The sequence below is a fragment of the Triturus cristatus genome, chromosome 11 (assembly GCF_964204655.1).
Source record: "Triturus cristatus chromosome 11, aTriCri1.1, whole genome shotgun sequence".
Classification (NCBI taxonomy): domain Eukaryota; kingdom Metazoa; phylum Chordata; class Amphibia; order Caudata; family Salamandridae; genus Triturus; species Triturus cristatus.
In genome coordinates, this window is record NC_140594.1 from 1,173,482,493 (window position 1) to 1,173,507,227 (window position 24,735).

Consider the following 24,735-nt stretch of genomic DNA (forward strand, 5'->3'; position numbering starts at 1 on the left):
GCCAAGCGCGCGCTTGCTTTCACTTTCGCGCGGCGGGCGCTCGCTCGCGTCCGGACCAATTTGTCTTGTTATCTTCGGGGCACAGGCTCAGAGCAATGCCATAATCAATCAGCATGTTAAGTAAGACAAATATCTCTCAAAGATGTAAAACAATCCCTGGCTTGACGGTGAAACCTCACGCTGTCCTGAAGTTAACTCCATTTTTGTCAAAAAGGGAAGTGGGTGCCTGTCCTTGGTTTTTTTTTGTTGCTATTTGTTTTTTAAAACTGCATGCATTGTGTCAGGGCCATATTTTGTCACACGTGCCCCTTAGACCAGAAATGACTTGCAGTATGCCGGCGCCAGGATGTTGCCGTCAGTGGCATCCGTGGCCATGGATGATGTCTTTTTTTTCAAATATATTCATTCAAACAGGTTCCATCTCAGGCCAGCTCGTCTGCCCCATCTCGAGTCGCTGTGGGTGTAAGGCTTTCATGCAAACATTTGACGTCAGGCGTCGAGTATGTTGTCATGCGTTCGTGTAATATCATTCTCCAGTCACAGCGCATCATATGATGCCTATCAGAGATTCCCAACTTCATTCGGGCTGGGACAGTCGAAACTCTGGGCTCTCTCTGAGCTTGTCTCGTATCACAAGCCCCTTAGGACTCCTAGTCAATGCCAAGGGAGTAGGGAAACAGTGAGTAAATAAAAGAGGTGTATAAAAGAAAAACCTGAATACCACAAGTGTGGCTCTTGTGTTTTTTTTTTTGTTTGTTTGTTACTGAGTTTTATATAGCGCAAACTTGACCGGATGGTATAGGGTATCAGAGCGCTTTACACGAGCACCAGTTGCGTTACATGAAGGAACATTCATTTTTTTTTTTTTTAGCCACAGGGAGATTAAGTGATTTGCCCAGAATCACAGGATGTTGCGTCCCTGCCGAGACCCGAACCCGGTTCCCCAGTTTTGAGGATGACCGCCCTAGCCCTTAGTCCCACTCCTCTCCCCTGGCTGTCGACAATGCATTGTGTGCAGTTTTGGCACCTATTAGATCCGTCTGTGGGGGAGGTGACGTGTGTGTCCCATGTCACCCCAGTTGTGCGCTTGTATGGTATACGGTACGGCTGTCGGCTCCGTCATCTAATCTCCTATTCCCTTTGGTGTGGCTCCCCATCATCCCCCCTCCCCCTTCCCTCCTCTCTGTCCTGTTCATCCAGGGCACTTTCTTCAGGAACTGTGTCCACGCCCCCCCCCCACCTGTGCTCCCTACAACCATGGCTCAGTCGTGGGGTGCCTCCGGACTCCCCGGCATCTTCTCGATACTATAGGTGACCCTTATGTTATAACATACCCCTAGTCTTGGAGGGCCACCAGTTACTCATGGCTGTTATCCCGTATGCCACGAATTTCATCCCGTATGCCACGAATTTCATCCAGCATGCCAGCATTATGCCACGGGTGCCCCATACGAAGAACTTGCCCCAGTATGTGAACACGAGCATTTCCCACAGAGGCCTCTTTGCCAAGTACTTACTACCTCTAGTGTGCCAGTGTGTTCCGGGTCCAGTGACCGACCTGCAAGGATGACTACTTACTCACTCCCTTACGTGAACTCACTCATTCGTATTTACTTGAACTCATGTATTATTTGTGATTCACTTTCACTTTTTTTGTGCACTCACTTATTGACACTCTGACTCAGTCATACTTTCTCACTCGCGTCCACTCCCTCTCATGGTCACCGTCTCAATCTGACTCTCTCATTGCCACTCCTTTATTCGCACTCACTTATATTTACCTAGTCTCACTCTCCTATACTTTCTCGCACAGTGACTTGCATTCGATGTTAAACTCACTCGTTCTCACTTATTCTTACACACTGACCCACTCGATCTCACTCCATTACGCTCACTGTCACGCACTCCGTCTCAGCCACACTACCTTGCACTGCGGAACACTGCCTCACACTCCTTCTAATGCCTTCTCACACTTGCAGCTGCTCTTTCACGAACACTTAGTCTCCCTCAGTCTCCCTCAGTCTCACTCCTTGCTTGTTCATTCTCTCATACACAAACGCTCGCACATGAAGTCCTGTTCACGCATTCAGGTGCTCTCCCACCCACCAGTGTGTGCACAATACTCGCTGTATTTTACCTCCCTCCGCTGCCAACCAATGTCCCGTCCCAGCTTCTAATGCTCCAGGTTTGTTCGGCTATTACCTATTGGTATAATAACAAGCATTGGCATAGCCAATAGGTCTCGCTTTTGGGACCTTATAAGTGTTTAACCACGCAACAGTTGATGTTGTTGCACCAAGGATATTGTGCTGCATAACTAAATACTTATAAGGTCCCAAAAGCGAGACCTATTGGCTATGCCAATGCTTGTTTCACACCGCAGCATCCCCATACTCTCCTCTCGCCTCTCAGATTCCCCCACCCCTCCCCTCACCCCAGGACAAACTGGCTGGGGTGAGGGGGAAACAAACCAATTTGACTTTTCCTGTTTCTAAAGAAGGGTGTTTGGTGCACGGAGAGGGATGTACTGTAAATAACCGGGTATAATATGTTTTATTTGTGTTTTTTAAAAGATCGGGCGTCCCCACAAACTCAATTATCTCAGGTCTGCACAGCCTGGAAGCATTTTCTCTTCAGTTAAAATGTTTCTCCTTCGCTGCACAGACACAGGGCTCGCTGGCACGCGTTTTGTTGTTTTCGTTTGAAAGAAGTCCATGGGGTGGGAAGTCCCTGAGGTGGGAAGGGCCCGTGCTAGAATCGATATCGCTGTCTTCTCGTGGGCTTTTCTAGGCTGATAAGAACTGTCACCGCCAGGGGGCGCTCCGCGCTCGAGGTTTAAATAGGAGCGCAGAGGCTGTCTCTCCTCATTGCACGTCCGAGGATAAGAGAGCGCAGTGCACCCCGCAAAGAGGAAGAGAGCCTTAACGCTCAAAGAAGAAGAGGACATTGCACCCGCAAAGGAAAGACGGGGACATTAAACCCCCCAACCAAGGAGAGGGCATTAAACCTCCATTAAAACCCTACAGGACTTGAACCTAGGAAGCAAGAAAAGAGGGCGCAACTCACCAAAGCGGACAGCAGGCCAGCCCCACCTTGGACCATCTCGGAGGAGGGGGACCCCCTGTGTATCGGAGCCTCACTGAAGACTCACCCTCTCACCAGCCATCCAGCGCCCCCTTACCTGAGCCCCCCATCCGACCACCTGTGCACCGGAGCCTCACTGAAGACTCACCCACTCACTAGCCACCCACCGCCCCCCTCACCTGAGCCCCCCCTGACCTGTGCTGACCTCCGCCCTCCCCAGACATGGCCAGCGGGGGGCTGCAGATGTTAGGGTTCGCCCTCGCCTTCATGGGCTGGGTGGGGTTCATCGTGTGCACGGCGCTGCCCCAGTGGAAGATGTCGTCGTACGCGGGGGATACTATCGTGACAGCGCAGGCCATCTACGAGGGGCTCTGGATGTCGTGCGTCATGCAGAGCACGGGGCAGATGCAGTGCAAGAGCTTCGACTCCCTGCTGGTGCTGAGCGGTAAGCATGGGGGGGCGTTAAGGGGGTAAAAATCACCATACTAGTGTTGGGCAGTAAGAAACGGAAAGTAGGGGGTCTGGGTGGAACTCATGATACTAGTGTTGGACAGTAAGTTCCTGAAGGGGAGGGTCTGGGTTGAACTCTGGTACTAGTGTTGGGCAGTAAGTACCTGAAAGTGGGGGGTCTGGGTAGAACTCATTATACTAGTGTTGGTCAGTAAGTTCCTGAAGAGGAGGGTCTGCGTAGAACTCGTGATACTTGTGTTGGGCAGTAAGTACCTGAAGGTGGAGGGTCTAAGTAGAACTCGTGATGCTAAGTTTGGGCAGTAAGTACCATAACGTGGAGGGTCTGGGCACCACTCATGATACTGGCGTTGGGCGGTAAGTACTTGAAGGTGGAGGGTCTGGGCAGAACTCATGATACCAGTGGTGGGCAGTAAGTACCTGTAAGTGGGGGGTCTGGGTAGAACTCGTGATACTAGTGTTGGGCAGTAAGTTCCTGAAGGGGGGGTCTGGGTAGAACTCATGATGCTAGTGTTGGGCAGTAAGTTCCTGAAGGAGAGCGTCTGGGCAGAACTCATGATACTAGTGGTGGGCAGTAAGTTCCTGAAGGGGAGGGTCTGGGTAGAACTCATGATTCTAGATTGGGCAGTTAGTTCCTGAAGGGGAGGGTCTGGGTAGAACTCATGATTCTAGATTGGGCAGTAAGTTCCTGAAGGGGAGGGTCTGGGTAGGACTCATGATTCTAGATTGGGCAGTAAGTTCCTGAAGGGGAGGGTCTGGGTAGGACTCATGATTCTAGCATGATTCTAGATTGGGCAGTAAGTTCCTGAAGGGGAGGGTCTGGGTAGGACTCATGATTCTAGATTGGGCAGTAAGTTCCTGAAGGGGAGGGTCTGGGTAGAACTCATGATTCTAGATTGGGCAGTAAGTTCCTGAAGGGGGGGTCTGGGTAGGACTCATGATTCTAGATTGGGCAGTAAGTTCCTGAAGGGGAGGGTCTGGGTAGGACTCATGATTCTAGATTGGGCAGTAAGTTCCTGAAGGGGAGGGTCTGGGTAGGACTCATGATTCTAGATTGGGCAGTAAGTTTCTGAAGGGGGGGTCTGGGTAGAACTCATGATACTAGATTGGGCAGTAAGTTCCTGAAGGGGAGGGTCTGGGTAGGACTCATGATTCTAGATTGGGCAGTAAGTTCCTGAAGGGGAGGGTCTGGGTAGGACTCATGATTCTAGATTGGGCAGTAAGTTCCTGAAGGGGAGGGTCTGGGTGGAACTCATGATACTAGATTGGGCAGTAAGTTCCTGAAGGGGAGGGTCTGGGTGGAACTCATGATGCTAGTGTTGGGCAGTAAGTTCCTGAAGGGGAGGGTCTGGGTAGAACTCATGATTCTAGATTGGGCAGTAAGTTCCTGAAGGGGAGGGTCTGGGTGGAACTCATGATACTAGATTGGGCAGTAAGTTCCTGAAGGGGAGGGTCTGGGTAGAACTCATGATTCTAGATTGGGCAGTAAGTTCCTGAAGGGGAGGGTCTGGGTAGGACTCATGATTCTAGATTGGGCAGTAAGTTCCTGAAGGGGAGGGTCTGGGTAGGACTCATGATTCTAGATTGGGCAGTAAGTTCCTGAAGGGGAGGGTCTGGGTAGGACTCATGATTCTAGATTGGGCAGTAAGTTTCTGAAGGGGGGGTCTGGGTAGAACTCATGATACTAGATTGGGCAGTAAGTTCCTGAAGGGGAGGGTCTGGGTAGGACTCATGATTCTAGATTGGGCAGTAAGTTCCTGAAGGGGAGGGTCTGGGTAGGACTCATGATTCTAGATTGGGCAGTAAGTTCCTGAAGGGGGGGTCTGGGTAGGACTCATGATTCTAGATTGGGCAGTAAGTTCCTGAAGGGGAGGGTCTGGGTAGGACTCATGATTCTAGATTGGGCAGTAAGTTCCTGAAGGTGGGGGTTCTGGGTAGAACTCATGATACTTATTGCGACGTGGTGCTGGGCAGTAGGTACCCACAAGAAGGGGTCGGTTTAGGACTCACGAGACTTGTGTTCGGCAGGAAGTACCTGCCGGGGAGGGGGGGGGGGCGGGTTAATTGGGTGATGCTCCCATTAGTGACTGTCGCGATACAAATGACAGTGTTACACCCCCCCCCCCCCCAGTATGTGCTGGAGAGAATGTTTAGAGGGCATATGTAGAAAATTACAAATGCAAGAGGATTTGTTTGTCATGTTATGAAGGTTATGCATCCTCTTGTTTCCTGTAACTTTGTGTTGTGTCATGTTGTGTTATACAGTGTTTTGTCTTCTATGGGGCTTTGCATCGTGTTGTATTTTGGAATGTCGTGTTATGCTGTGTCTTGTCATGTTAGCTTGTGTTATTTTCCGTAATGTTTCATTATGTCGTGTTGTGGAATGGTGTGTCCTATTGTGTTATGTCAGGTCATGCACCTTTACACCATGTTGTGTCATGTCACGTGCTGTATTATGTCGTGTAGTGTTTTGCCACTGAGCTGTGTTATGATGTGTCATCATGCCCTGCTAGAATAGGGTGAAATGTAAGATTACTTTTTTAATTTTGTGATGTTGACTTATTTCGTACTTTGTGAAGGTTGCAACGTTTTGAAGACTTCTAAAAAAAATTCCCTTGCAAGATAAATTTCTCCCAAATTATTTTTCCAAAAGTTTTAGCTAGTTAAACATGAGATTTAGGGAATATGTTCTTTTGTGCTAAACTTCCATTTTTGCAAACTGATTTTGCAGTTTTAAATAAATGTCATGGGGTTTGCAGCAGATAACGTTTGTCAACTCCTCTTCTGCTTCGGAGTTGCGAATACATGTATGTTTAGGGATTGACTAGTACACACCTAAAGCCTTCCGAGGTAAATGTCAGAGTTTAATTACTGTAACTGGAACTTGCTGTAACCCATGTATCCTGCTACTATACCATGTCCATGCTATAAAAAATTGTACAAAACAAAAATGTAAAAAAAAAACACTTACTTTTAAAAGGCCGCCGTCTCTCCGTCGCTTTGCCGCTCTTCTTGACGAGGTCCGAACCAGAAAACACCCAGACTCTCCATAGCCAATCACAACGCTGCAATGCACGTTGTGATTGGTCTGAGGTCCGAACCAGGAAACACCCAGCCTCTCCATAGCCAATCACAACGCTGCAATGCACGTTGTGATTGGTCTGAGCGCCGTGAATCGGCGCTCAGCTGTGAACCGGGAGCCTGGGCATGCTCCTCACCAGGCTGTGCATTATTGCCTGGGTTCGAAGATACAAAGTGAGCATGACTGTCTGGTCAGCCCCAGACGGCTGGCCGAGCAGTCATGGACACTTGGAATGTGCAAACCGCTCCCCCGCCTGTGACCCCAGCCCCGCCCGAACCCAGCCCCTTAGCATTGAAAAATAAAATGATGATAATAAGGTTATTATAGTTGTCTTTTTTCTGCTCTGCGAGCAGCGGGGCGACGCTGCTCTGCCTTAGCGGAGGGGCCGTCCCTGCTTTTGATGTTATAAAGCTTTTAGTTCTCACCTACAAACAGCTTATAGATTTGTTGTTGAACGACATCTTTGGGACTATACCAAAAAACGTACAGAAATCTTTGGACCAGCCCATTGCTTATCATCGATTGACTTTCTTGCCTCTCTCATTTGCTTACTTCTTATTCGATGAATTTCCTGCCACTTCCTGTTTGGCCCTTCCCTGGAGCATATTCTCTTTACCACCCTTTTGACTGGAAGACTTGTATCCTTCTATTACTTACAATCTGGGAGCTATTTTTTACTTCACATTTCAGAGCTCCATGTGAGTGCATGTGTTCTCTTGCGCTCTCTCCCCCTCAGATCCCAGTTCCCCTACGCTTTCTGTAAAGCCTGCTCTGGTGGCTTTGTGGACTAATGTATCTACTGTAGGGGTCTGTGTTCGACCTCATGGTCACAGGTTCAAATCCTGATTGGTCCTCTCAGCCTTTCATCTTTCTGAGGTCGATCAAATGAGTACCATTGAGTTGGGCAACAATAAACATGTGTCATTCAGTGCCAAGATACCCTTGGGTGTCAACATTCCCACCCGCAGTGCTGGTCATACACTGGAACTGATTCTGGTTAACTCGATGACTGTCGAGATGAAACTAGCGGGGAATCTTCGTTGGTCGGACCATAGTTTCATCCCTTTTAATGTTGTTACTTCCTCTTCTCCAGAATCTCAAAGATCCATGAAGACGTTGTCCAGACCGTGGTATAAAATCACTCAGTCTCCCTTTCTGGAGTCTGTCCAGTCCTTTTCCTGTTTAGAACGTGACATGTCCTGCTTCAATGGTTGGATTTCGAATGCGTTTGATACCATTGCGCCTTGCAAAGCGAACCCCTCAAAGAAGCTTACGCCCTCTGCACCACCGCTCTCTGATTCCTTTAAGGAGGAGAAACCCCTATGTAATAAACTGGAAAGGCAATGGAGATTGAATGATGACATGGGTGCAAAAGTGGTTTATCAGGCAGCTCTTAAAAGAACATCATGTGTCCATCCGGTGGGCTCAAAAACCAACGCTTGCCCTGGCCATTTCAGAAGCATCGGACCTTCCGCGGGAACTGTTCAAAGTAGTGAAGTATTTTCTGTCCCCCGCGGCTACTAAAAACACTCTCACCCCCTTGGATGTCTGTGAGGCCCTCTCTGGCTTCTCTCATAGGAGAATTCAAGCCATTTATGAACAGTTTCCGGTTCAGAATAGCACTATTCTAGCATTACCGTCTGACACTTTTTCAGGGCCACTATTATCCAGTTTTAACCCTATTTCACTTGAGGAATCAGCAAGTGAGGTTGCAAAGTGTAAGTCAGGCCCCCTCTCGACCCCTGCCCTCCTGCCATTCTCAATGTTGCCTCACCAGTGGTGAACCCCTGGCTGGACAGGCTGCATCATGAATCCCTTGACCAGGCGCTGGTTCCCGCCATCTTGAAACAAGCTCTTCTGCCTCCCTTGCTGAAGAAGCCTTCTGCTGACCCCAGGGTCTTTGACAAAGTTCCACCTATCTCTCTCCTGCCCACAGCTGCTAAACGTCTGGAGTAGTATATAGCTAAATTTCTTGACTCAAACCACTTGCTCCACAACTCCCAATCAGGGTTCCGTGCTGGATATGGCACAGAGACTACCCTCCTTGAAGTCTCGGAATACATTAAAGCTAACCTTGATTTAAATACTCCCCTCATGGTGATGCCTTTGGCTCTCTCCACGGCATTCGTCACGGCCTCCCTTGCTTCTTTGCTGGAGAGACTGGACGTGATCGGTGTCAGAGGTCGAGCCCAATGCTGGTTTTAATCCTTCATTAGCAGGCGATACAAGGCTGTTTTCCTTCCCCCCCCCCTTTTACTTCTGAGGCTAAACCCCTGGTTGGCGGAGTTCCACGGGGTTCGGCTCTCAGCCCAGCATGTTGTAGTGTTTATCAAGAGCCTCTGGGTAAGTTTGTTGCATCATGGGGTGTCAGAGTTATATCCTACGCAGACGATACTCAACTCCTGGCTTTTGAGGAAAACATGCCCGCCCCTTGACTCCTTCATCTCTGCCAGAAATCAGTTGTAGACTGGATGAGCCGTAACTCAAGAAAAATGGGGGGAGTAAGAGGACACACTGGGTTTGGCTTCCTCTACGCGTAACTAATTCCAAAAAGAAAAACCCAGTTCAGTTAAGTTCGAGTACCTCCGCACTGAAGAAAAACGAAGGTTTTTCTTGTAAAACCCTCACCCACCAAGGATTCCCCTTGGTGGCATACTTCATCATCGGGTCCATCCCGTTCCGCTTGGGATCGGGGCGTGCTACGACCTACGAGGGAGCACTTTCTGTTGTTATATACAATCATAACGAAGTTAGTCTAACAAGGAGGGGAGTGGGGATTGTTGGTGTATAGTATAAAAATGCCTGGCTGGTAGGAGTCCCGTAATTTATTTTAACCTATAGTCGGTATTGTTAAAAAATAGGGGTTGTTTTCGGGTAAGAGATGTGTAATGGATCTATTCTCCTAAAAACCTTTGTTTTTCTTCAGTGGAGAGTTACTTGAATTCAACTGAACTGGGCTTTTCTTTTTGGAATTAGTTGAGACGTAACTCAGACAAGACCGAGGTTCTCTTTTTCGGTACTAAGTCTTCCCCCTCACCCAGTCTTTGGTGGCCATCGGAGCTCGGGGACTCCCTAGCCCTGCTCCTATGATTAGAAACCCGGGGGTGAAATTTGACTCAGGCGTGACCTTTGAGCCCAAGGTTATCCTCTTCCTGGTTTTTCACCCTGAGGTCTTTTTTTTTTGATAATCAATTTAATTGAGTTTTGACTGTAACAAGAAAAACAGCAGCATTCAGGACTACATCTTAAAAGGTAAGACCAAGGCAAAAACACTTCACATTGGCATTAAAGGATAGACACACCAAAGTCCAGTATCGGCATATCCACTTTCAATTTGGAGATCAAATCAATCCACATTAGTCGTCTAGCACTCCAACCCATTTGCCCCACATTTGGCGAAATTTCTTAGGACATCCCCTGGCCACATAAAGAGGCCGCTCCTGCGCAGCACACCAGTCCACCCCCCTGCACCAGGGCGCCAATGTGGGCGTGGTGGTATTCAACCAGTGAGCAGCAATGTCCCTCTTGGCTACCACCAGTGCTGTATTAAGGAAGAGTTTCTCCGCCCTGTTGCCATCTAGCCCCTCTGTAATGCCCAGGAGAACACGTGTAGGATCAAGCGGAACCTCCCAGCCCAAGACCTCCTTGAGTGCTCCTGTTAAGGACTCCCAGTACCTCTGTATCGCAGGGCAAACCCATGCCATGTGATAGAAGTCTGCATGTGCGTGGGGGCAGCGGGGACAGAGGGCATCAGGACGAAGCCCCATGCGGTGGAGACGCCGCGGTGTAAGATAGGCAGCGTGTAGGAAGTATATTTGGACCAGCCGAAGCCTCGCTGGGACCGCAATTGTTCTAGGGGCCATCAGGGCGTCCCTCCAGTCAGCGTCCTCTAGAGTCCCAAGACAGCGCTCCCATTTGTCCCGGAGTTGAGAGAGGGAGTTGGGGGTATTGTTGGTGAGTGAGCGATAAATTCGGGAGATCCCCCCTCTTACCAAATCACCGGTCAAGACCTGAGCTTCAGGTGGACTATACTCGGGCAAGGAAGTGCCATCTGGGACATAGGAGCGGAGGGCAAGGCACCGCTGCAAATATCGGAAAAATTGAGAGGAGAGGAGGGAGTGTCTGGCCTGCAATTCCTGAAAGGAGCGTCGATGGGTACCACTCCAGACATCGCCCAGCAGGGAGATCCCGATGAGGTCCCAGGGCCCGGACCCTGACAAGGAAGCAACCTCTCGGAGCCTGGTACCGTACCACAAGGGGGTATCACCCTGAGGTCTTCAATAAGGATGCTGTACCATATCCCAATAGAGCATCGCAAAACGATCGGCCATGCCATAATAACAACTAGGCTGGACTACTCCAACAGTCGGTAGCTGGGCCTTCCCCCCTTTTTGATTCAGCGCCTCCAGACCATTCACAACGTCGTTGCCTGGCTGATCTTTTAGATCCCACAGCGAACGTCAGCATCAGGTCACTTACGTGCCATTCATTGGCTTCCGGTCACTAAGAGATTCCAGTGCAAAACTCTGATCTTAGCCTTTGGGGACCACACCCATAAGGGTCCTCTTTTCCTCAGAAGCCATTTCAAACTCTACTCACAGGAGAGAGTTGTGAGAACTAATAATCGCAAACTTTTGCACACCTCCCGCATTCATGGGGCCAGAAGTGGAGGCCGATCTCTCACCTTTCTGACAAGGACGCTGTGGAATGCTCCTTCCTCTTAACCTGAGAGATATCACATCTGGAGCTGCTTTCAGAAAGTCCTTAAAAATGTTTCTTTTTTTATGCGTGTTAAGGCAGCAGTTACCCCCTTTCTGCTCCCTTCTTTGGGCGATCTGTGCCGCTAGCGCCGGAATGCCTCCTTGTAGGTATCTGTGCGCTCTACAAATGAGACTGTTGTGTTGGTGGTGAACGTGTGCTTTACACATACACGTTATGTATTGTTTCCACACCCCGAGCCTGTCTGTTGCCCCCCCCTGCTCCCTGTCCGATTTTAAATTTTCAAACACTCCTCACACTCCCAAGCGTCTCGTTGGTCCCCGGTGTGACTGCATCTGTTCCTCACTCCTGACCCCGCGACGGCCACTGCTCAAAAGCGTTCACTTTTTAAACCTCCCTCTGCCCGTTTCACTGTTGCTCCCACACCCCTCCCTCCACCCGTTTCACTGTTGCTCCCACACCCCTCCCTCCACCCGTTTCACTGCTGTTCCCACACCCCTCCCTCCACCCGTTTCACTGTTGCTCCCACACCCCTCCCTCCACCCGTTTCACTGTTGCTCCCACACCCCTCCCTCCGCCCGTTTCACTGTTGCTCCCACACCCCTCCCTCCACCTGTTTCACTGTTGCTCCCACACCCCTCCCTCCGCCCGTTTCACTGTTGCTCCTCACCCCTCCCTCCACCCGTTTCACTGTTGCTCCCACACCCCTCCCTCCACCCATTTCCCTGTTGCTCCCACACCCCTCCCTCCACCCGTTTCACTGTTGCTCCCCCACCCCTCCCTCTGCCCGTTTCACTGTTGCTCCCACACCCCTCCCTCCACCCATTTCACTGTTGCTCCCACACCCCTCCCTCCACCGTTTCACTGTTGCTCCTCACCCCTCCCTCCGCCTGTTTCACTGTTGCTCCCACACCCCTCCCTCCGACCTTTCCCTGTTGCTCCCACACCCCTCCCTCCATAGTGTTTGCATTTTCTTTTTAAGGGTGATAGGCAGCTGCAATCTGCTGCCGCGCTGCTCCTTGTTAAAAGAGCATTAGTAAAAAGCCAGTAGGTCCTCATGAGCATTCAACAGGTGAGACCTATTGTCTTTGCCAATGCTTGATAATATTATTTTGTTTCCTTACATTATGGAATTTCGGCCTACACCCTATCGGGATGCCTACAGACTAGCAATGTAGCTGAGTGGGCGAATCACCTGCTGCATACAAGTGTGGGTGTCATGCAGGTCGCAGGCTGAATTCTGGGGTGTCAACTCAGCCTTTCAGCTTTGGAGCCCAATCAAACGACCATCATCGACTTTGGGTAACAACCCATAACTGTTTACAGTGCTTGGAAGCTGCAAGCCAGTGACAGGAAGCACTATGCCTACACGCTTTGCTATAATCCATTATTATGCCAGAGTTGGAGCATAAAGAGAAACACGTGCGAAATGAAAACACTTATTTTGATGTTATAATGCAATTTATTTCGGTAGCCTCGGAGTAGACACGTGCATTTCAATAACATTATAATATTGGAGTATTTGCAGCATTTCTGGGTTTACCTTGAAGCAAGAAAAAACAGAGGAAACGGATAGTTAATAGACGCAAGGGGATTATTACATGTCTTTTTAATTGGCAATACTCAAGCTTAACCAGTAATTGGGGTCTCTCTGCAGGGCCTGTTTACTATCAATAAAAATAGATAAAAGGCTTCAATATTAATTAGGGGTCTCTCTGCAGGGCCTGTTTACTTATAATAAATAGAGATGAAAGACTTCACCTTTTGCTGGGCCCACTTAATAATCACTGAAAATCGAGGTCCTTTGATGTGTGGAGTTCAGTCCTCCCCCTGAAGAGGAGTTCTATTGTTCAACTAGGCATGCGGCCACTTGCAGGTCTCTGCCAGGAACCTCTTTAAAACTCAACAACGCGGCCTTGTTAACCCCTGCCGTGCTGGAAGAAAGGGGTCAGGTCTGGAACAAGGCCCGTTTAGATTCTGTAAAAGGATGTGAATGGGACAGTTCTGTCCATATTTGAGCTTCTGACCATTCCTGCTGTATCCCTGAATCATGTGCCCTAGGAAGTGACTGCGAGAGCTTTGTGTGGGAGATGGACGCACACTGGAATTGTTAAACTGTGCCCTGTCTGCAGGATGCCATTTTTTCCTTTCTGGGCTCTCTTTTTACAAATCATTTTATCAGGTGCTTTACTACAAGTCCACAGATGTCACCTGGCCCCACTTCGTGAGAGTGACTTTCACCCAGCACTGGATGTTTCGCCAATAGAATGAAACAACTGAGCATGCTGGGACTGGTCAGACAATACTTCTATTGCTAGATGTGAAACTACGAGTCCCAGCATGCTTAGCACTGTTGGCTATGACGTGCAGCATTCGACAGTAACTCCCAGAAGGTGTTAAATGCCACCTCAGGACTGGAAGGAAACACAGTGTCCTACTGACATGGGACCACCTCCTACCCTCGGATGAGCATGGGTGGACTACTGATGCGTACCAGCTTACGGCATCACTTACCACTGCATTAAAAGAGGGAGTAATGCTGTGCTGAGGACGTGGATGTGACAGGTAGTGCTGGTGCTGGCATGAAGTAGTCCCAGAAGCAGCACAAGAGACAGCAGGTTGCTGAATGGGCTTTGTTATGTTATTTTAACTTTACTTGCTATAGCGCTATGATTTACACCCATAGGAGTATCTCGGCGCTACGCTAGGCACATAACGTACAGTGGATCTGCACCTAGGGAAGGGTACCTGCTTGAGCCTACAACAGGGTGGCGCATTGCCTCATGTTGGCTTGCGTAGGTCCTAGAGTGGGTGAGGTTGGACTTTGAGGCAGGGCAGCATAGGGGCTCATGGTGGCTGGTGTGGGTTCTAGAGAGGGAATCTTTGAGATGTAGGACAGGGTGGGACTGGGTGGCATAGCGGCTGATAGTGAATGGAATAAGTTCCAGAGTGGCTAGAGTAGCGCTTCGGAGCAGGGTCGCATAGGGGTTCATGTTGGCTGGCGTAGCTTCTAGAGTGGGGTACAGCTGGACCTAGGCTCAGGGTGGGATTGGGTGGTATAGTGGCTGGTGGAGAACCTAGAATGAAATATCATATGGGCCTAAGGGCGGGATGGCACAGATGGCATAGGGGCTCTTGGCAGTCAGTAAAGGTTCTAGAGTGGATACAGTGGTGATCTAGGCTCAGTGTGGCATAGGGGCGCATGCTGGCTGGTGTATGTTCTAGAGTGGAATAGTGCGTGCGTCTAGGGTAGGATGGCGGCTACTGTTGGTTCTAAGATGTGACTAACACAGAGGTCTCAAGTTCTTGCCAGTCAGGTCTAAGTGGATCCAAATCAGAAGTTGCCCCAGTTAAGGCTCGAGCAGCTCTGAGATCTTAAGTTGTTCTGTAAAGTGTGAGTTGCTCTGAGACTCCATCCTGTTTAGGTAAAGTGTAAGTATCTCCGAGATCTCAGCTTTTGTACTAAAGTGTGAGTTGCTCTGAGACCTCATCCTGTTTAGGTAAAGTGTAAGTAGATCTTAGATCTCAGCTTATTCATGTCAAGTGTTAGTAGTTGTGGTATCTTCGCTTGTTTATGTAAAGTGTTTGCAGCTCTGAGACCTTAAGTTGTGTACTAAATGTGAGTAGTTCTAAGATCTCAGTTTGCTTAGGTAAAGTGTGAGTAGCTCTGAGACCTTAAGTTGTTTACTAAAGTGTGAGTAGTTCTGAAATCTGAGCTTACTTAGCTAAGGTATGAGTAGTTCTGAGACCTTAAGTTGTTAAGTTTGAGCAGCTCTGAGATCTCAGCTTGTTTTGGTAAAGTGTGAGTAGCTCTGAGACCTTAAGTTCTTTACTAAAGTGTGAGTAGTTTTGAGACCTCAGCTTGTTTGTGTAAAGTGTGAGTAGCTCTGAGACCTTAAGTTGTTTACTAACGTGCGAGTAGTTCTGAAATCTCAGCTTACTTAGGTAAAGTGTGAGTAGTTATGAAATCTCAGCTGACCTAGGTAAGGTATGAGTAGTTCTGAGACCTTAAGTTGTTAAGTGTGAGCAGCTCTGAGATCTTAGCTTGTTTTGGTAAAGTGTGAGTAGCTCTGAGACCTTAAGTTCTTTACTAACGTGCGAGTAGTTCTGAAATCTCAGCTTACTTAGGTAAAGTGTGAGTAGTTATGAAATCTCAGCTGACCTAGGTAAGGTATGAGTAGTTCTGAGACCTTAAGTTGTTAAGTGTGAGCAGCTGGAGCATAAGAACTATTTCAAACTATTTAAAATTAAATACAGATAAGACCAAGGTCATGGAAATGGAAATAGTCCTCCAACTGGTATCAATTATGGTGGCCAGCAGTGGCAGGAGTCTGTCCTGTCCCTGCAACCAGAATGAGAAACCTTGGTTCTTTATGTGATGCTCAGATCCACTTTTCAGGGCAGATCAATCAGGTGACATCAGCGTACTATTTCCTTTTAAATATGATGAGTTGAAGGCTTCCGTTTCTACCTATGGACCAGTGGAGGCTCTTATTCTCTCCCGCCTAGACTATGGTAACGCCCTGTACCACGGCGTTGATAAACATCGGCTGTCCAGACTGCAATCCCCACAGAATGGGCAGCGCCGACCCTGCGAAATATTCCAAAATATAGTCACATTTCTGGCGCCATCAGAAATCTTCACTGGCTTCCAGTTAAGCAGCGAACTGAGTGTGAGGCACTATGCCTGGTTCATAAAGCCCTATTTGGCGGGGGGGGGGGCGGTGCCCTGACTACCATAAATTATTCCAATCGCATGCCCCTCCCCCCCCTGCCCCCCCCCCTCGCCGGCTGTTAAGATCTGCCAATAAAGCTCTGGTCGATGTTCCAAGAGTTCAGAAGACCAGATGGGGAGGCAGATGTCTCTCACTTCTGTATTCTAAGCTCTGGAATGAGCTGCTTTTATCCTCTAGAGCCCAGCTTAGGAGCCAGGTTAAAACCTGGCTTTTCCCTCCCCAGTGGTGACCAGGCTCCTCCTGACCTCTGGGCCTTCTTGCTTTCTCCAGCGCCAAGACGCCTCAGCATACGTGCGCTTGATAAGCCCTTTACTTACTTACTTACTTACCTGCTCCTAATTTTAATTAAAGATTGCAAGCACTTCTCGGCATCGGTGCAATAATTGTAACCAGAAAGTGGCAGCACTTCAAGGCAGAGGTGTAACACTTGTAACCGGAGGGGGCCAGTTCTACTAGGCAGAGGTGTACTGCCTGTAATTGGAGAGTGCCAGCACTTCTAGGCAGAGGTGTAACGCTTGTAACTGGAGAGTGCCAGCACTTCTAGGCAGCGGTGTACTGCCTGTAATTGGAGAGTGCCAGCACTTCTAGGCAGAGGTGTACTGCCTGTAATTGGAGAGTGCCAGCACTTCTAGGCAGAGGTGTAACGCTTGTAACTGGAGAGTGCCAGCACTTCTAGGCAGAGGTGTACTGCCTGTAATTGGAGAGTGCCAGCACTTCTAGGCAGAGGTGTAACGGTTGTAACCGGAGAGTGCCAGCACTTGTCAGCAGAGGTGTAACGCCTGTAACTGGAGAGTGTCAGCACTTCTAAGCAGAGGTGCAAAGCTTAAAATGGGACAGTGCCCGCATGATTTGTGCTGTAAAGTGTGTGTCCTAAGTGGGCAGAGGTCGGAAAGACAGATGGTTGGCAATCTGCTGGGATGGGGGTTGTTACTGTCATCCCACATACAATTGTCATTATGAGATGTCAAGAGGCGGTCATCGTATGTAGATAGCCAGGACCTGCAGTGTTGAAGTAAGTTAAAGTTCTCCGTTGGCCAGTGGCTGCCACAGAACTCTTCAGTTATTCCAAGCCTGTTCGGATGGTGATGGGGGGGTCATTGCTGTGGACTGGTACAGTAATGGGTTAAGAACATGACCTGTAGAAAATCTATCTTATGGGAGTGTAAGAAGGTCAAGCAGCAGAAAGGAGTAATTAAGAAAACTCTTTAAACTCCAATCTGGTGCCGACTGTGAGTATTATGGTGTTAGTATTGTTGAGAAACAGAAGAAATATATAAACATTGACATCCCTAAACAATACATAGGCTACACACTGGCCAGCCCTTCATAACACTCCTGGACATAGAAAGTTCTCGGCTGGTTTGGCTGTTTCATATCCGTGGACTGTTGATTGTACCTTATGGAGCATTTATTAACCGGGTACCATCCCAGGGCTGTGGAATAATGTGGGTATCTTAGAAATTGTCGTGTTGTCACCTCTCTTCTAAAGTGTAAATGCTCCTGGACGCTTCAGATCTTGGCTGGTGGTGACCTCCAGAGCTCGGCAGCTTCTACTTAGAAAGCGATGCCTCCTATGGATGCGGTGGGATGGTGATCTGTGGTGCAAGCCTGTGTTTTGTTTACATTGTTTGAGTTGTAGGTATAGCAGTCCTTTTCCTTGAGCGGCTCCGTGGACAATGCAGAGCGCCTCGAACATCGCTCGTTGCGCTATAGAGAGCCAGTGGAGTGACTGCAGGACGGGAGCCGTGTGTCTCTTGTGACTGCGTTTTGGAAGAGTTGTATTTTGTGTGGGAGGAAACTGTGAGTGAGTGTACAGGCTTTGGGCATCGTCAAGCTCAGAGTGTGAGGGTTTTTAGTCAAGCTCAGAGTGTGAGGGCTGCTTGTAGCTTTTCATCAGGCATGAATTCAGCATGAACCTGAGGGAATGTGTCTTTTCTTTCAAGTGTGACTCTCCCCTCATGAAAGCAGAGATCAGGAGAAAGAAGAGGGGAGGCCAGCCTGGGCGTGAGTGTCCAGCCGGCAGTGGTAGCACACCCTGTCCTCAGGGGATGGGGGCACCCAGTATCAGCGGAGCGGCCCTTGAGGCTGCCCACAGGACACTTAGAAAACATGGTGTTTGATCAGACACACGAAGGGCAGAACCAGCTCAGGGGTGCGCATCTGTACAGATGCTGAGTGAGCTGACGAGGGGCCCATGAATGCAGCTCTCTTATGGGGGAGTCTGCCTTGGATTGCAGACCTGTGTTCATGGGAGCTTTGCACCTGTGTATGTTGCATTTACTCTCACTTTACTTACTGGACTATTCATGCTGAAAGATGTGCCCCCCATTTTTAACACTTAAAGGGGCATCAGGGCATGCTCCATTGGCAGGAATTGAGGGGCGGGGTCATTCTAATTAGGATGCTACTTGATATGCAAGGGACACTACACTTCCCTTTTCTTTTGAAGTGGAGGACACAGTGCTACGAAACAAAACCTGGCATTGACTGCAGGATTCCTCGTTTTTTAAAGGGTTTTATTTGTGATCACCTGATCCCTCTTTCTAAGCACAAAGGTGAAGGGATGGTTTGGAAATCTTGTTCTTGTGTTCACAAGAAACATCAAAAGTTGTCCTCAGATGAGTGTACTTGGTTTTAAGACCCCAGTGGGAGCAGCAGAGGGCAGACAGGGCTCACTGGGCTGTTTGCCTTATTTCCTGGGATGCTTTTGCCACCTCTGAGGCCAGAGGTCACAGGGAGTCAGCCAGCAGTGCCCACCTCTAAATGACGTCCATACACCTTGGACAATTATGGGTGTGATGGGGGTCCCCACAGCCCCAGTAGTGCAAGGGGCCCCCAGTCTGTCTTATTTTCGAGGGCCCCCCTCACCCTGTGAGCCCTGCCACTGAATGCCTTGCCGAATTCGTGCAATGACATGGAATAAGAAATAGTTAAAGGCTTGGGAAAGCCACTCTGTTTTATGGTGCAGGCCCCTGCAGTGTAGGGGGGGCCCAACCGTTCAGGCCCCCCCCCCCATTTAGCCCAAGACAAATGCATTTCTGTGCGATCTGTGAGACACTGGGGTCCCTCGTTACATTCTGGGGGGAGGGGGGGGGTCGCCATCATTTTGCTTGCGTCACTGTGCACAATGATGCACGAATGCCCTACACCAGCATCAGAATCAGTGAAACTGGCAGGTAATGAGACCTTAAATATGGATAAACCATACGACTGATTATTAACATTCTGGGAGAAGTTTTGTCAGCCTTGGAGCCTCTCTCCTCCTCTTCCAGAGAGGGTTGGGTGTGGCACGGCTCATCTCTGAGTTTTTAACCACAGAAACCCTGCCTGTGCTGACCCGCACAGACATGCCGAGGATCACATGGTGCGTGCCTTTCCTCAACGGTTTTGCCACTGCAGACGTGTTGTTTTTTGCCCGCGTGTTTTGTGGTTCATCGAGAACCTGCAGCTGTCTTCTGTGAGGTGGAAGCTGCTCAAAACCGGTTTCATGACGTCACGGAGCGGCGGCACCATCTACAGAGAGACAAAATTAGAAGCATGGTGGGAATTAATGAATTATTCAAGGCAGCGGAGCAGGGGCGTCTACAACGAAGGCACGAGGTCGGGAGTATATGAACAAATGAAGGTTTAGATTCCACCACCTTTGAGGAAAGGCGGAGCCCTGCTGTTCATACTCACTAAGTTCAAAAGCAAATGTGTCTGCAGCGCCCTCGCCCGAAGGCGTGTTTTCCCGGTATAATTTGGACATGTTCAGCTCTGAATCTAAAACAGCTGCCACACCCAAGACAGCCGGCAGCCATTTTGTTGAATTTTCTCTTGCCTCCTGCGGAAGAAAGCAAAACAGATAGAGGCATCTAGGCGCAGATTTACAAGCCCCAGCGACACTTTTACGCCGCAGTGACGTCACTTTTGTGATGCAGCGGCGTCGTAAACAATGCGCCACGTTGCGACACATTTACAATGTGACGCATCTAGGGAGATGTCACGTTGTAAGCTCTGCGCTACATTATACCTGCGTCAGGTATAATGTATGCAGGGTGGGTGTCCCGACGCAAGAAAGCCTCGTAAAAGTGACGCAGTGAAATCTACAAGACTTTACTACGTCACATCTATGACACCACTGCGTCAAAACCTTACGCCTGTTTGAAGCAAGTGTAAGGAGTGACGCAGCATAATAGGAATAGGCCTTCCTAAGCATTGCTGGAGTTGCGTTGTGCTTGCGACAGAACACCAGCAATGCCTTGTCTTTACGCCAACAGATGCGTCACACATCTGTCAATCCTTGCGCATTGGTGGGGTGCATTGTAAATGTGACGTACCAATGGTGGCGCAAGGTTTTCTTTGCGTGACAACCATGAGGAAAAATTAAATAAATAATGAATTTTCCCTTGTCGTCGTCTATCAAAATCCCCAACGCCCCACCACTCTTACATGCATGGGCCGCGGCTGTTTAACCCCTTCCATGCTCAGGACGGCTCCCGGCCGTCATGAGTCACGGTAGTCGTGTGCTCATGACGGCCGGGAGCCGTCCGACCGTTGCCGCTCTGCCCACGCGCGGCAAATTCCCCGCCTGTGCGGGCGAAGTAATTAGTGGGCGGAGTTCGGACGGCTCCCGGCCGTCATGAGCACACGCCCACCGTGATTTATGATGGCCGGGAGCCGTCCTGAGCACCTGAGCGCCACGTCATGTCCAGCCCAGCCCCCCTCGCACCGCGGCGGAATTTGCCCCGCATGGAAGGGGTTAAAAAAAGGAAAGCGTGAGTCTCCTGCTAAAACTGAGTGACTGACACGCATCAACCAGCATGATTTCAGCTTTATTTTAGCTCTCTCCCGCCTGAAATTGCCTGTAGTTCAATATGTCAGTGAGGAAAAATACATTCCCCGATTTGTTTTTCAAAGTTTCTCAATTTACAGTTTTAAATGTTGGCATCTATAGAGTCCCACCCGCCACGCGGCTACAGATGCTTGTGAAGAATGCAGCAGGGCGCTGCAGTCACCTGTATTTGAGTCAACAGAGTGGCGTCCCGACCAGCCATGTGTGCTCGCCGCTACGAAGGCGTTGCCTGGGGGGGCTGATAGCATTTAATAAGGAGGGGAAACAACCGTTACAACGCATGCCATTACTCTGCATTTTTTACATCGCAAAAACTTTTACAATGCAGGGCTTTACACCGCGAACTGTTATAACGCATTCCCCAAAGGAACGCCCCTGTGGAGTTAGAATAGTCATTGCGTTGGAATGGGGAATGCGTTGTAACGGAATACGTTGGAAAGCCCTGCACTGTAAAAGATTTTGCGGTGTAAAATGCGGGGTAGTGGCATGCAGAGGGAAAGCAAGCGTTGTAACGTCGTACAAGCGATAAGGAGCTTTGGGGTACAGCCTCCCATGCACTGCAGCTGCTCCTGCCGCCATGCGCCACTGTCCCTCCTTATGTTGGGACAGCGCTGCTTCAAGGAGAGCTCTGGCAGAATGCAAGTCCCTAACTAGACAGCAGCGGTTGCCACACAATAAAAGTGAAGGGGGGGGAGGCGCGATGAGTAATTGAGGGTAAAAATATTATTTTTTAAAAACCAAACCTCTCGCTGCCCCGACGCCGATGGCCGCCTTGGCGCTTCACTCTTGGCAGCCTCTGGTAAGGCACAGGGTCAACATACAATCCAGACGCTGCTCTCATGCTATGAGCGCAGCGCCAGGGTTGGCCTGGGCGGCCTGTTCTGCTGCTCAGACACTGCATGGAAGCCTGCGGCTTTTCTCCAATCCGACTGTGAACACAGCTGGGTTGGAGAAATACAAGTGAACATATCTGTTTGTCCAGCCTAAGACAGCCGGCTAAACTTGCATGCGCACTTCTAAGTGCCCACCACTCCCGCCTGTCATGGCCAGAGCCCGTCACAGAAAAATAAAATGATATTATTGTTTTCATATCATTTAATTTTTCTGTGACTGAGTGACCAGTGGAGCGACGCCCCTCCGCCATTACGGAAGGTTCGCCACTGTAATGAGACCGAACCCAGCTTCGCCAGCCCTTCCGGGACATTGACCTGCACGGCTGCCAGGAGGGTGAGGAGGGAGGGCGGTCTTGTGTCGATTCACCTTTTCTGCCTCAACTCGAATCTTCTTTAGATCGACATGTCTGAAAACAATGACTACCTCACACTCACATTAATAATGCCAAGAAACAGATGAGTATAAGAGAGCTCTACAAAGTTCCATCAATACATAGCATATGTATAGGGGTTACTTCTGGCCTCTACTTGAGTCCCGTACTTGAACTCGACCTAAACTTTGCTTCTTCGTTACTGCTACGAGGAGCAACCAGTGCTTAATTTGAGCCGATGGTTTCCAGTGCTCGGCACCAGCACTTAATTGTCAGCACCGGCTTTAGTGACAGTCCACCACATGGTGGCGCTGTCTGTATAATTTTGAGAAGAGCACAACAAAAGTGTTTAACAAGTCAATATACATTACGAAAGAATAATATCTGCCTCTCACGCCATTGTAATTGCGTTGGTGTATTGGAATAGTCTGAATTGTTGCGCTTGTAGGAGTGCGATGGTTTGTAGTTGTGTTGCTTCTGTCATTGGCAGCTCTGGTAGGGCAATGAGTGGTGCAGGCTGGAGGGCACTGTTGCTTAATTTTTTAATACAAATTAATCACTGGGAACAACACCCCTATACCTTCCCATCCAGTTGACGCACTCATTTTTTTTAGTTTATGATTTTGGTGGCTGGGTGGGGATCACCCCTCTGTAACAGACCCTCTTCTGTTTTGTTGAAGTATTTCATGATTTTTTTATAAAAACTGATTGCTCGACTAGATTTGAACTGCAGGTGTTTGAAATAACGGCAGCAGGAGAAGTGCTCTTGCGATGTTTTATTTTAGAAGTGTTGGGGTTGTGGGGCAGCCGGTGACAGAGTCTGCGGGTAAGGGCCTAACACCACTTCACCTTGCACTTAGCCCGTATTCAAGAGATGGCAGCCCTGCCAAGTGTCACTCATTGAGGGTTAGACTAACTCATTCTGTGGATGGCTTCACAGGGAGAGGAGCTATCCACATAGAAGGAAACAGACTCTCTCCATGGGAGAAGCTTGGGCAGTACCGAGTGCATGCCCTAAAGATTCATTGCAGGGGAATGGTCGGTGCCCTCCCACTATGAAGATTCAGAGGTGAGCATCTCATCTGGAGATGGGGAAAAAGACCAACAGAGGGACTAGTGGAGATGGAGGGAAGGACCAGCAGAGTGACTAGTGGAGACTGAGGGAAGGACCAACAAAGGGACTAGTGGAGATGGAAGGAAGGACCAGCAGAGTGACTAGTGGAGACTGAGGGAAGGACCAGCAGAGGGACTAGTGGAGATGAAGGGAAGGACCTGCAGAGGGACTAGTGGAGACTGAGGGAAGGATCAGCAGAGGGACTAGCGGAGACAGAGAGAAGGACCAACAGAGGGACTACCAACAGGGAAGGACCAGCAGAGGGACTAGTGGAGACTGGGGGAAGGACCAGCAGAGTGATTAGTGGAGACAGAGAGAAGGACCAGCAGAGGGACTAGTGGAGATGGAGGGAAGGCCCAGCAGAGTGACTAGTGGAGACTGAGGGAAGGACCAACAGAGGGACTAGTGGAGACTGAGGGAAGGACCAGCAGAGGGACGGACCAGCAGAGGGACTAGTGGAGATGGAAGGAAGGACCAGCAGAGGGACTAGTGGGGATGGAGGGAAGGACCACAGTGGGACTAGTGGGAATGGAGGGGAGGACCACAGAGGGACTAGTGGGGATGGAAGAAAGGACCACAGAGGGACTAGTGGAGATGGAAGGAAGGACCAGCAGAGGGACTAGTGGAGATGGAGGGAAGGACCACAGAGGGACTAGTGGAGATGGAGGGAAGGACCAGCAGATGGACTAGTGGGGATGGAGGGAAGGACTATTGAGGGACTAGCGGAGACAGAGAAAAGGACCAGCAGAGGGACTAGTGGAGATGGAGGAAAGAACCACAGAGGGACTAGTGGGAATGGAGGGGAGGACCACAGAGGGACTAGTGGGGATGGAGGGAAGGACCAGCAGAGGGACTAGGGGAGATGGAGGGAAGGACCACAGAGGGACTAGTGGAGACTGAGGGAAGGACTAGTAGAGGGACTAATGGAGATGGAAGGAAGGACCAGCAGGGGGGCTAGCGAATATGGAGGGAAGGAACAGCAGAGGGACTAGTGGAGATGAAAAGAAGGACCAACAGAGGGAGAAGTGGAGATGGAGGGAGGGACCAGCAGAGGGACTAGTGACGATGGGGGGTAAGGACCAGTGGAGGGATTAGTGGAGACCAAGGGAAGGACCAGCAGGGGGACTAGTGGAGATGGAGGGAAGGACCAGCAGAGGGACTAGTGGAGATGAAAAGAAGGACCAACAGAGGGACTAGTGGAGATGGAGGGAAGGACCACAGAGGGGCTAGTGGAGACTGAGGGAAGGACTAGTAGAGGGACTAGTGGAGATGGAGGGAGGGACCAACAGTAGGTCCAGCAGCACAGACTGTACATCTGGACCTAGAGGAAGGTAATCTCTGAACCCCATGGCTTTGCAGCTGCTTTGACTGTCTTCTTTGCTCTCCCAGCGCTGTTGTTGTATCTGCTTATCTGCTTGGAAGTGTACAACGTGC

At 49.6% G+C, this 24,735-nt stretch overlaps 1 protein-coding gene across 1 annotated transcript in view; it reads left to right on the top strand.

Moving 5' to 3' along the window:
- The first annotated feature begins 2,866 nt into the window (after positions 1–2,866).
- Positions 2,867–24,735, top strand: part of CLDN1 (claudin 1) — a 28,184-nt gene continuing 6,315 nt past the window's right edge. The window contains exon 1 of the mRNA XM_085635883.1: positions 2,867–3,529. Within this exon, the coding sequence (XP_085492009.1) occupies positions 3,307–3,529 (223 nt within the window). The 5' untranslated portion in view covers positions 2,867–3,306. The remainder of the gene's footprint in view (positions 3,530–24,735) is intronic.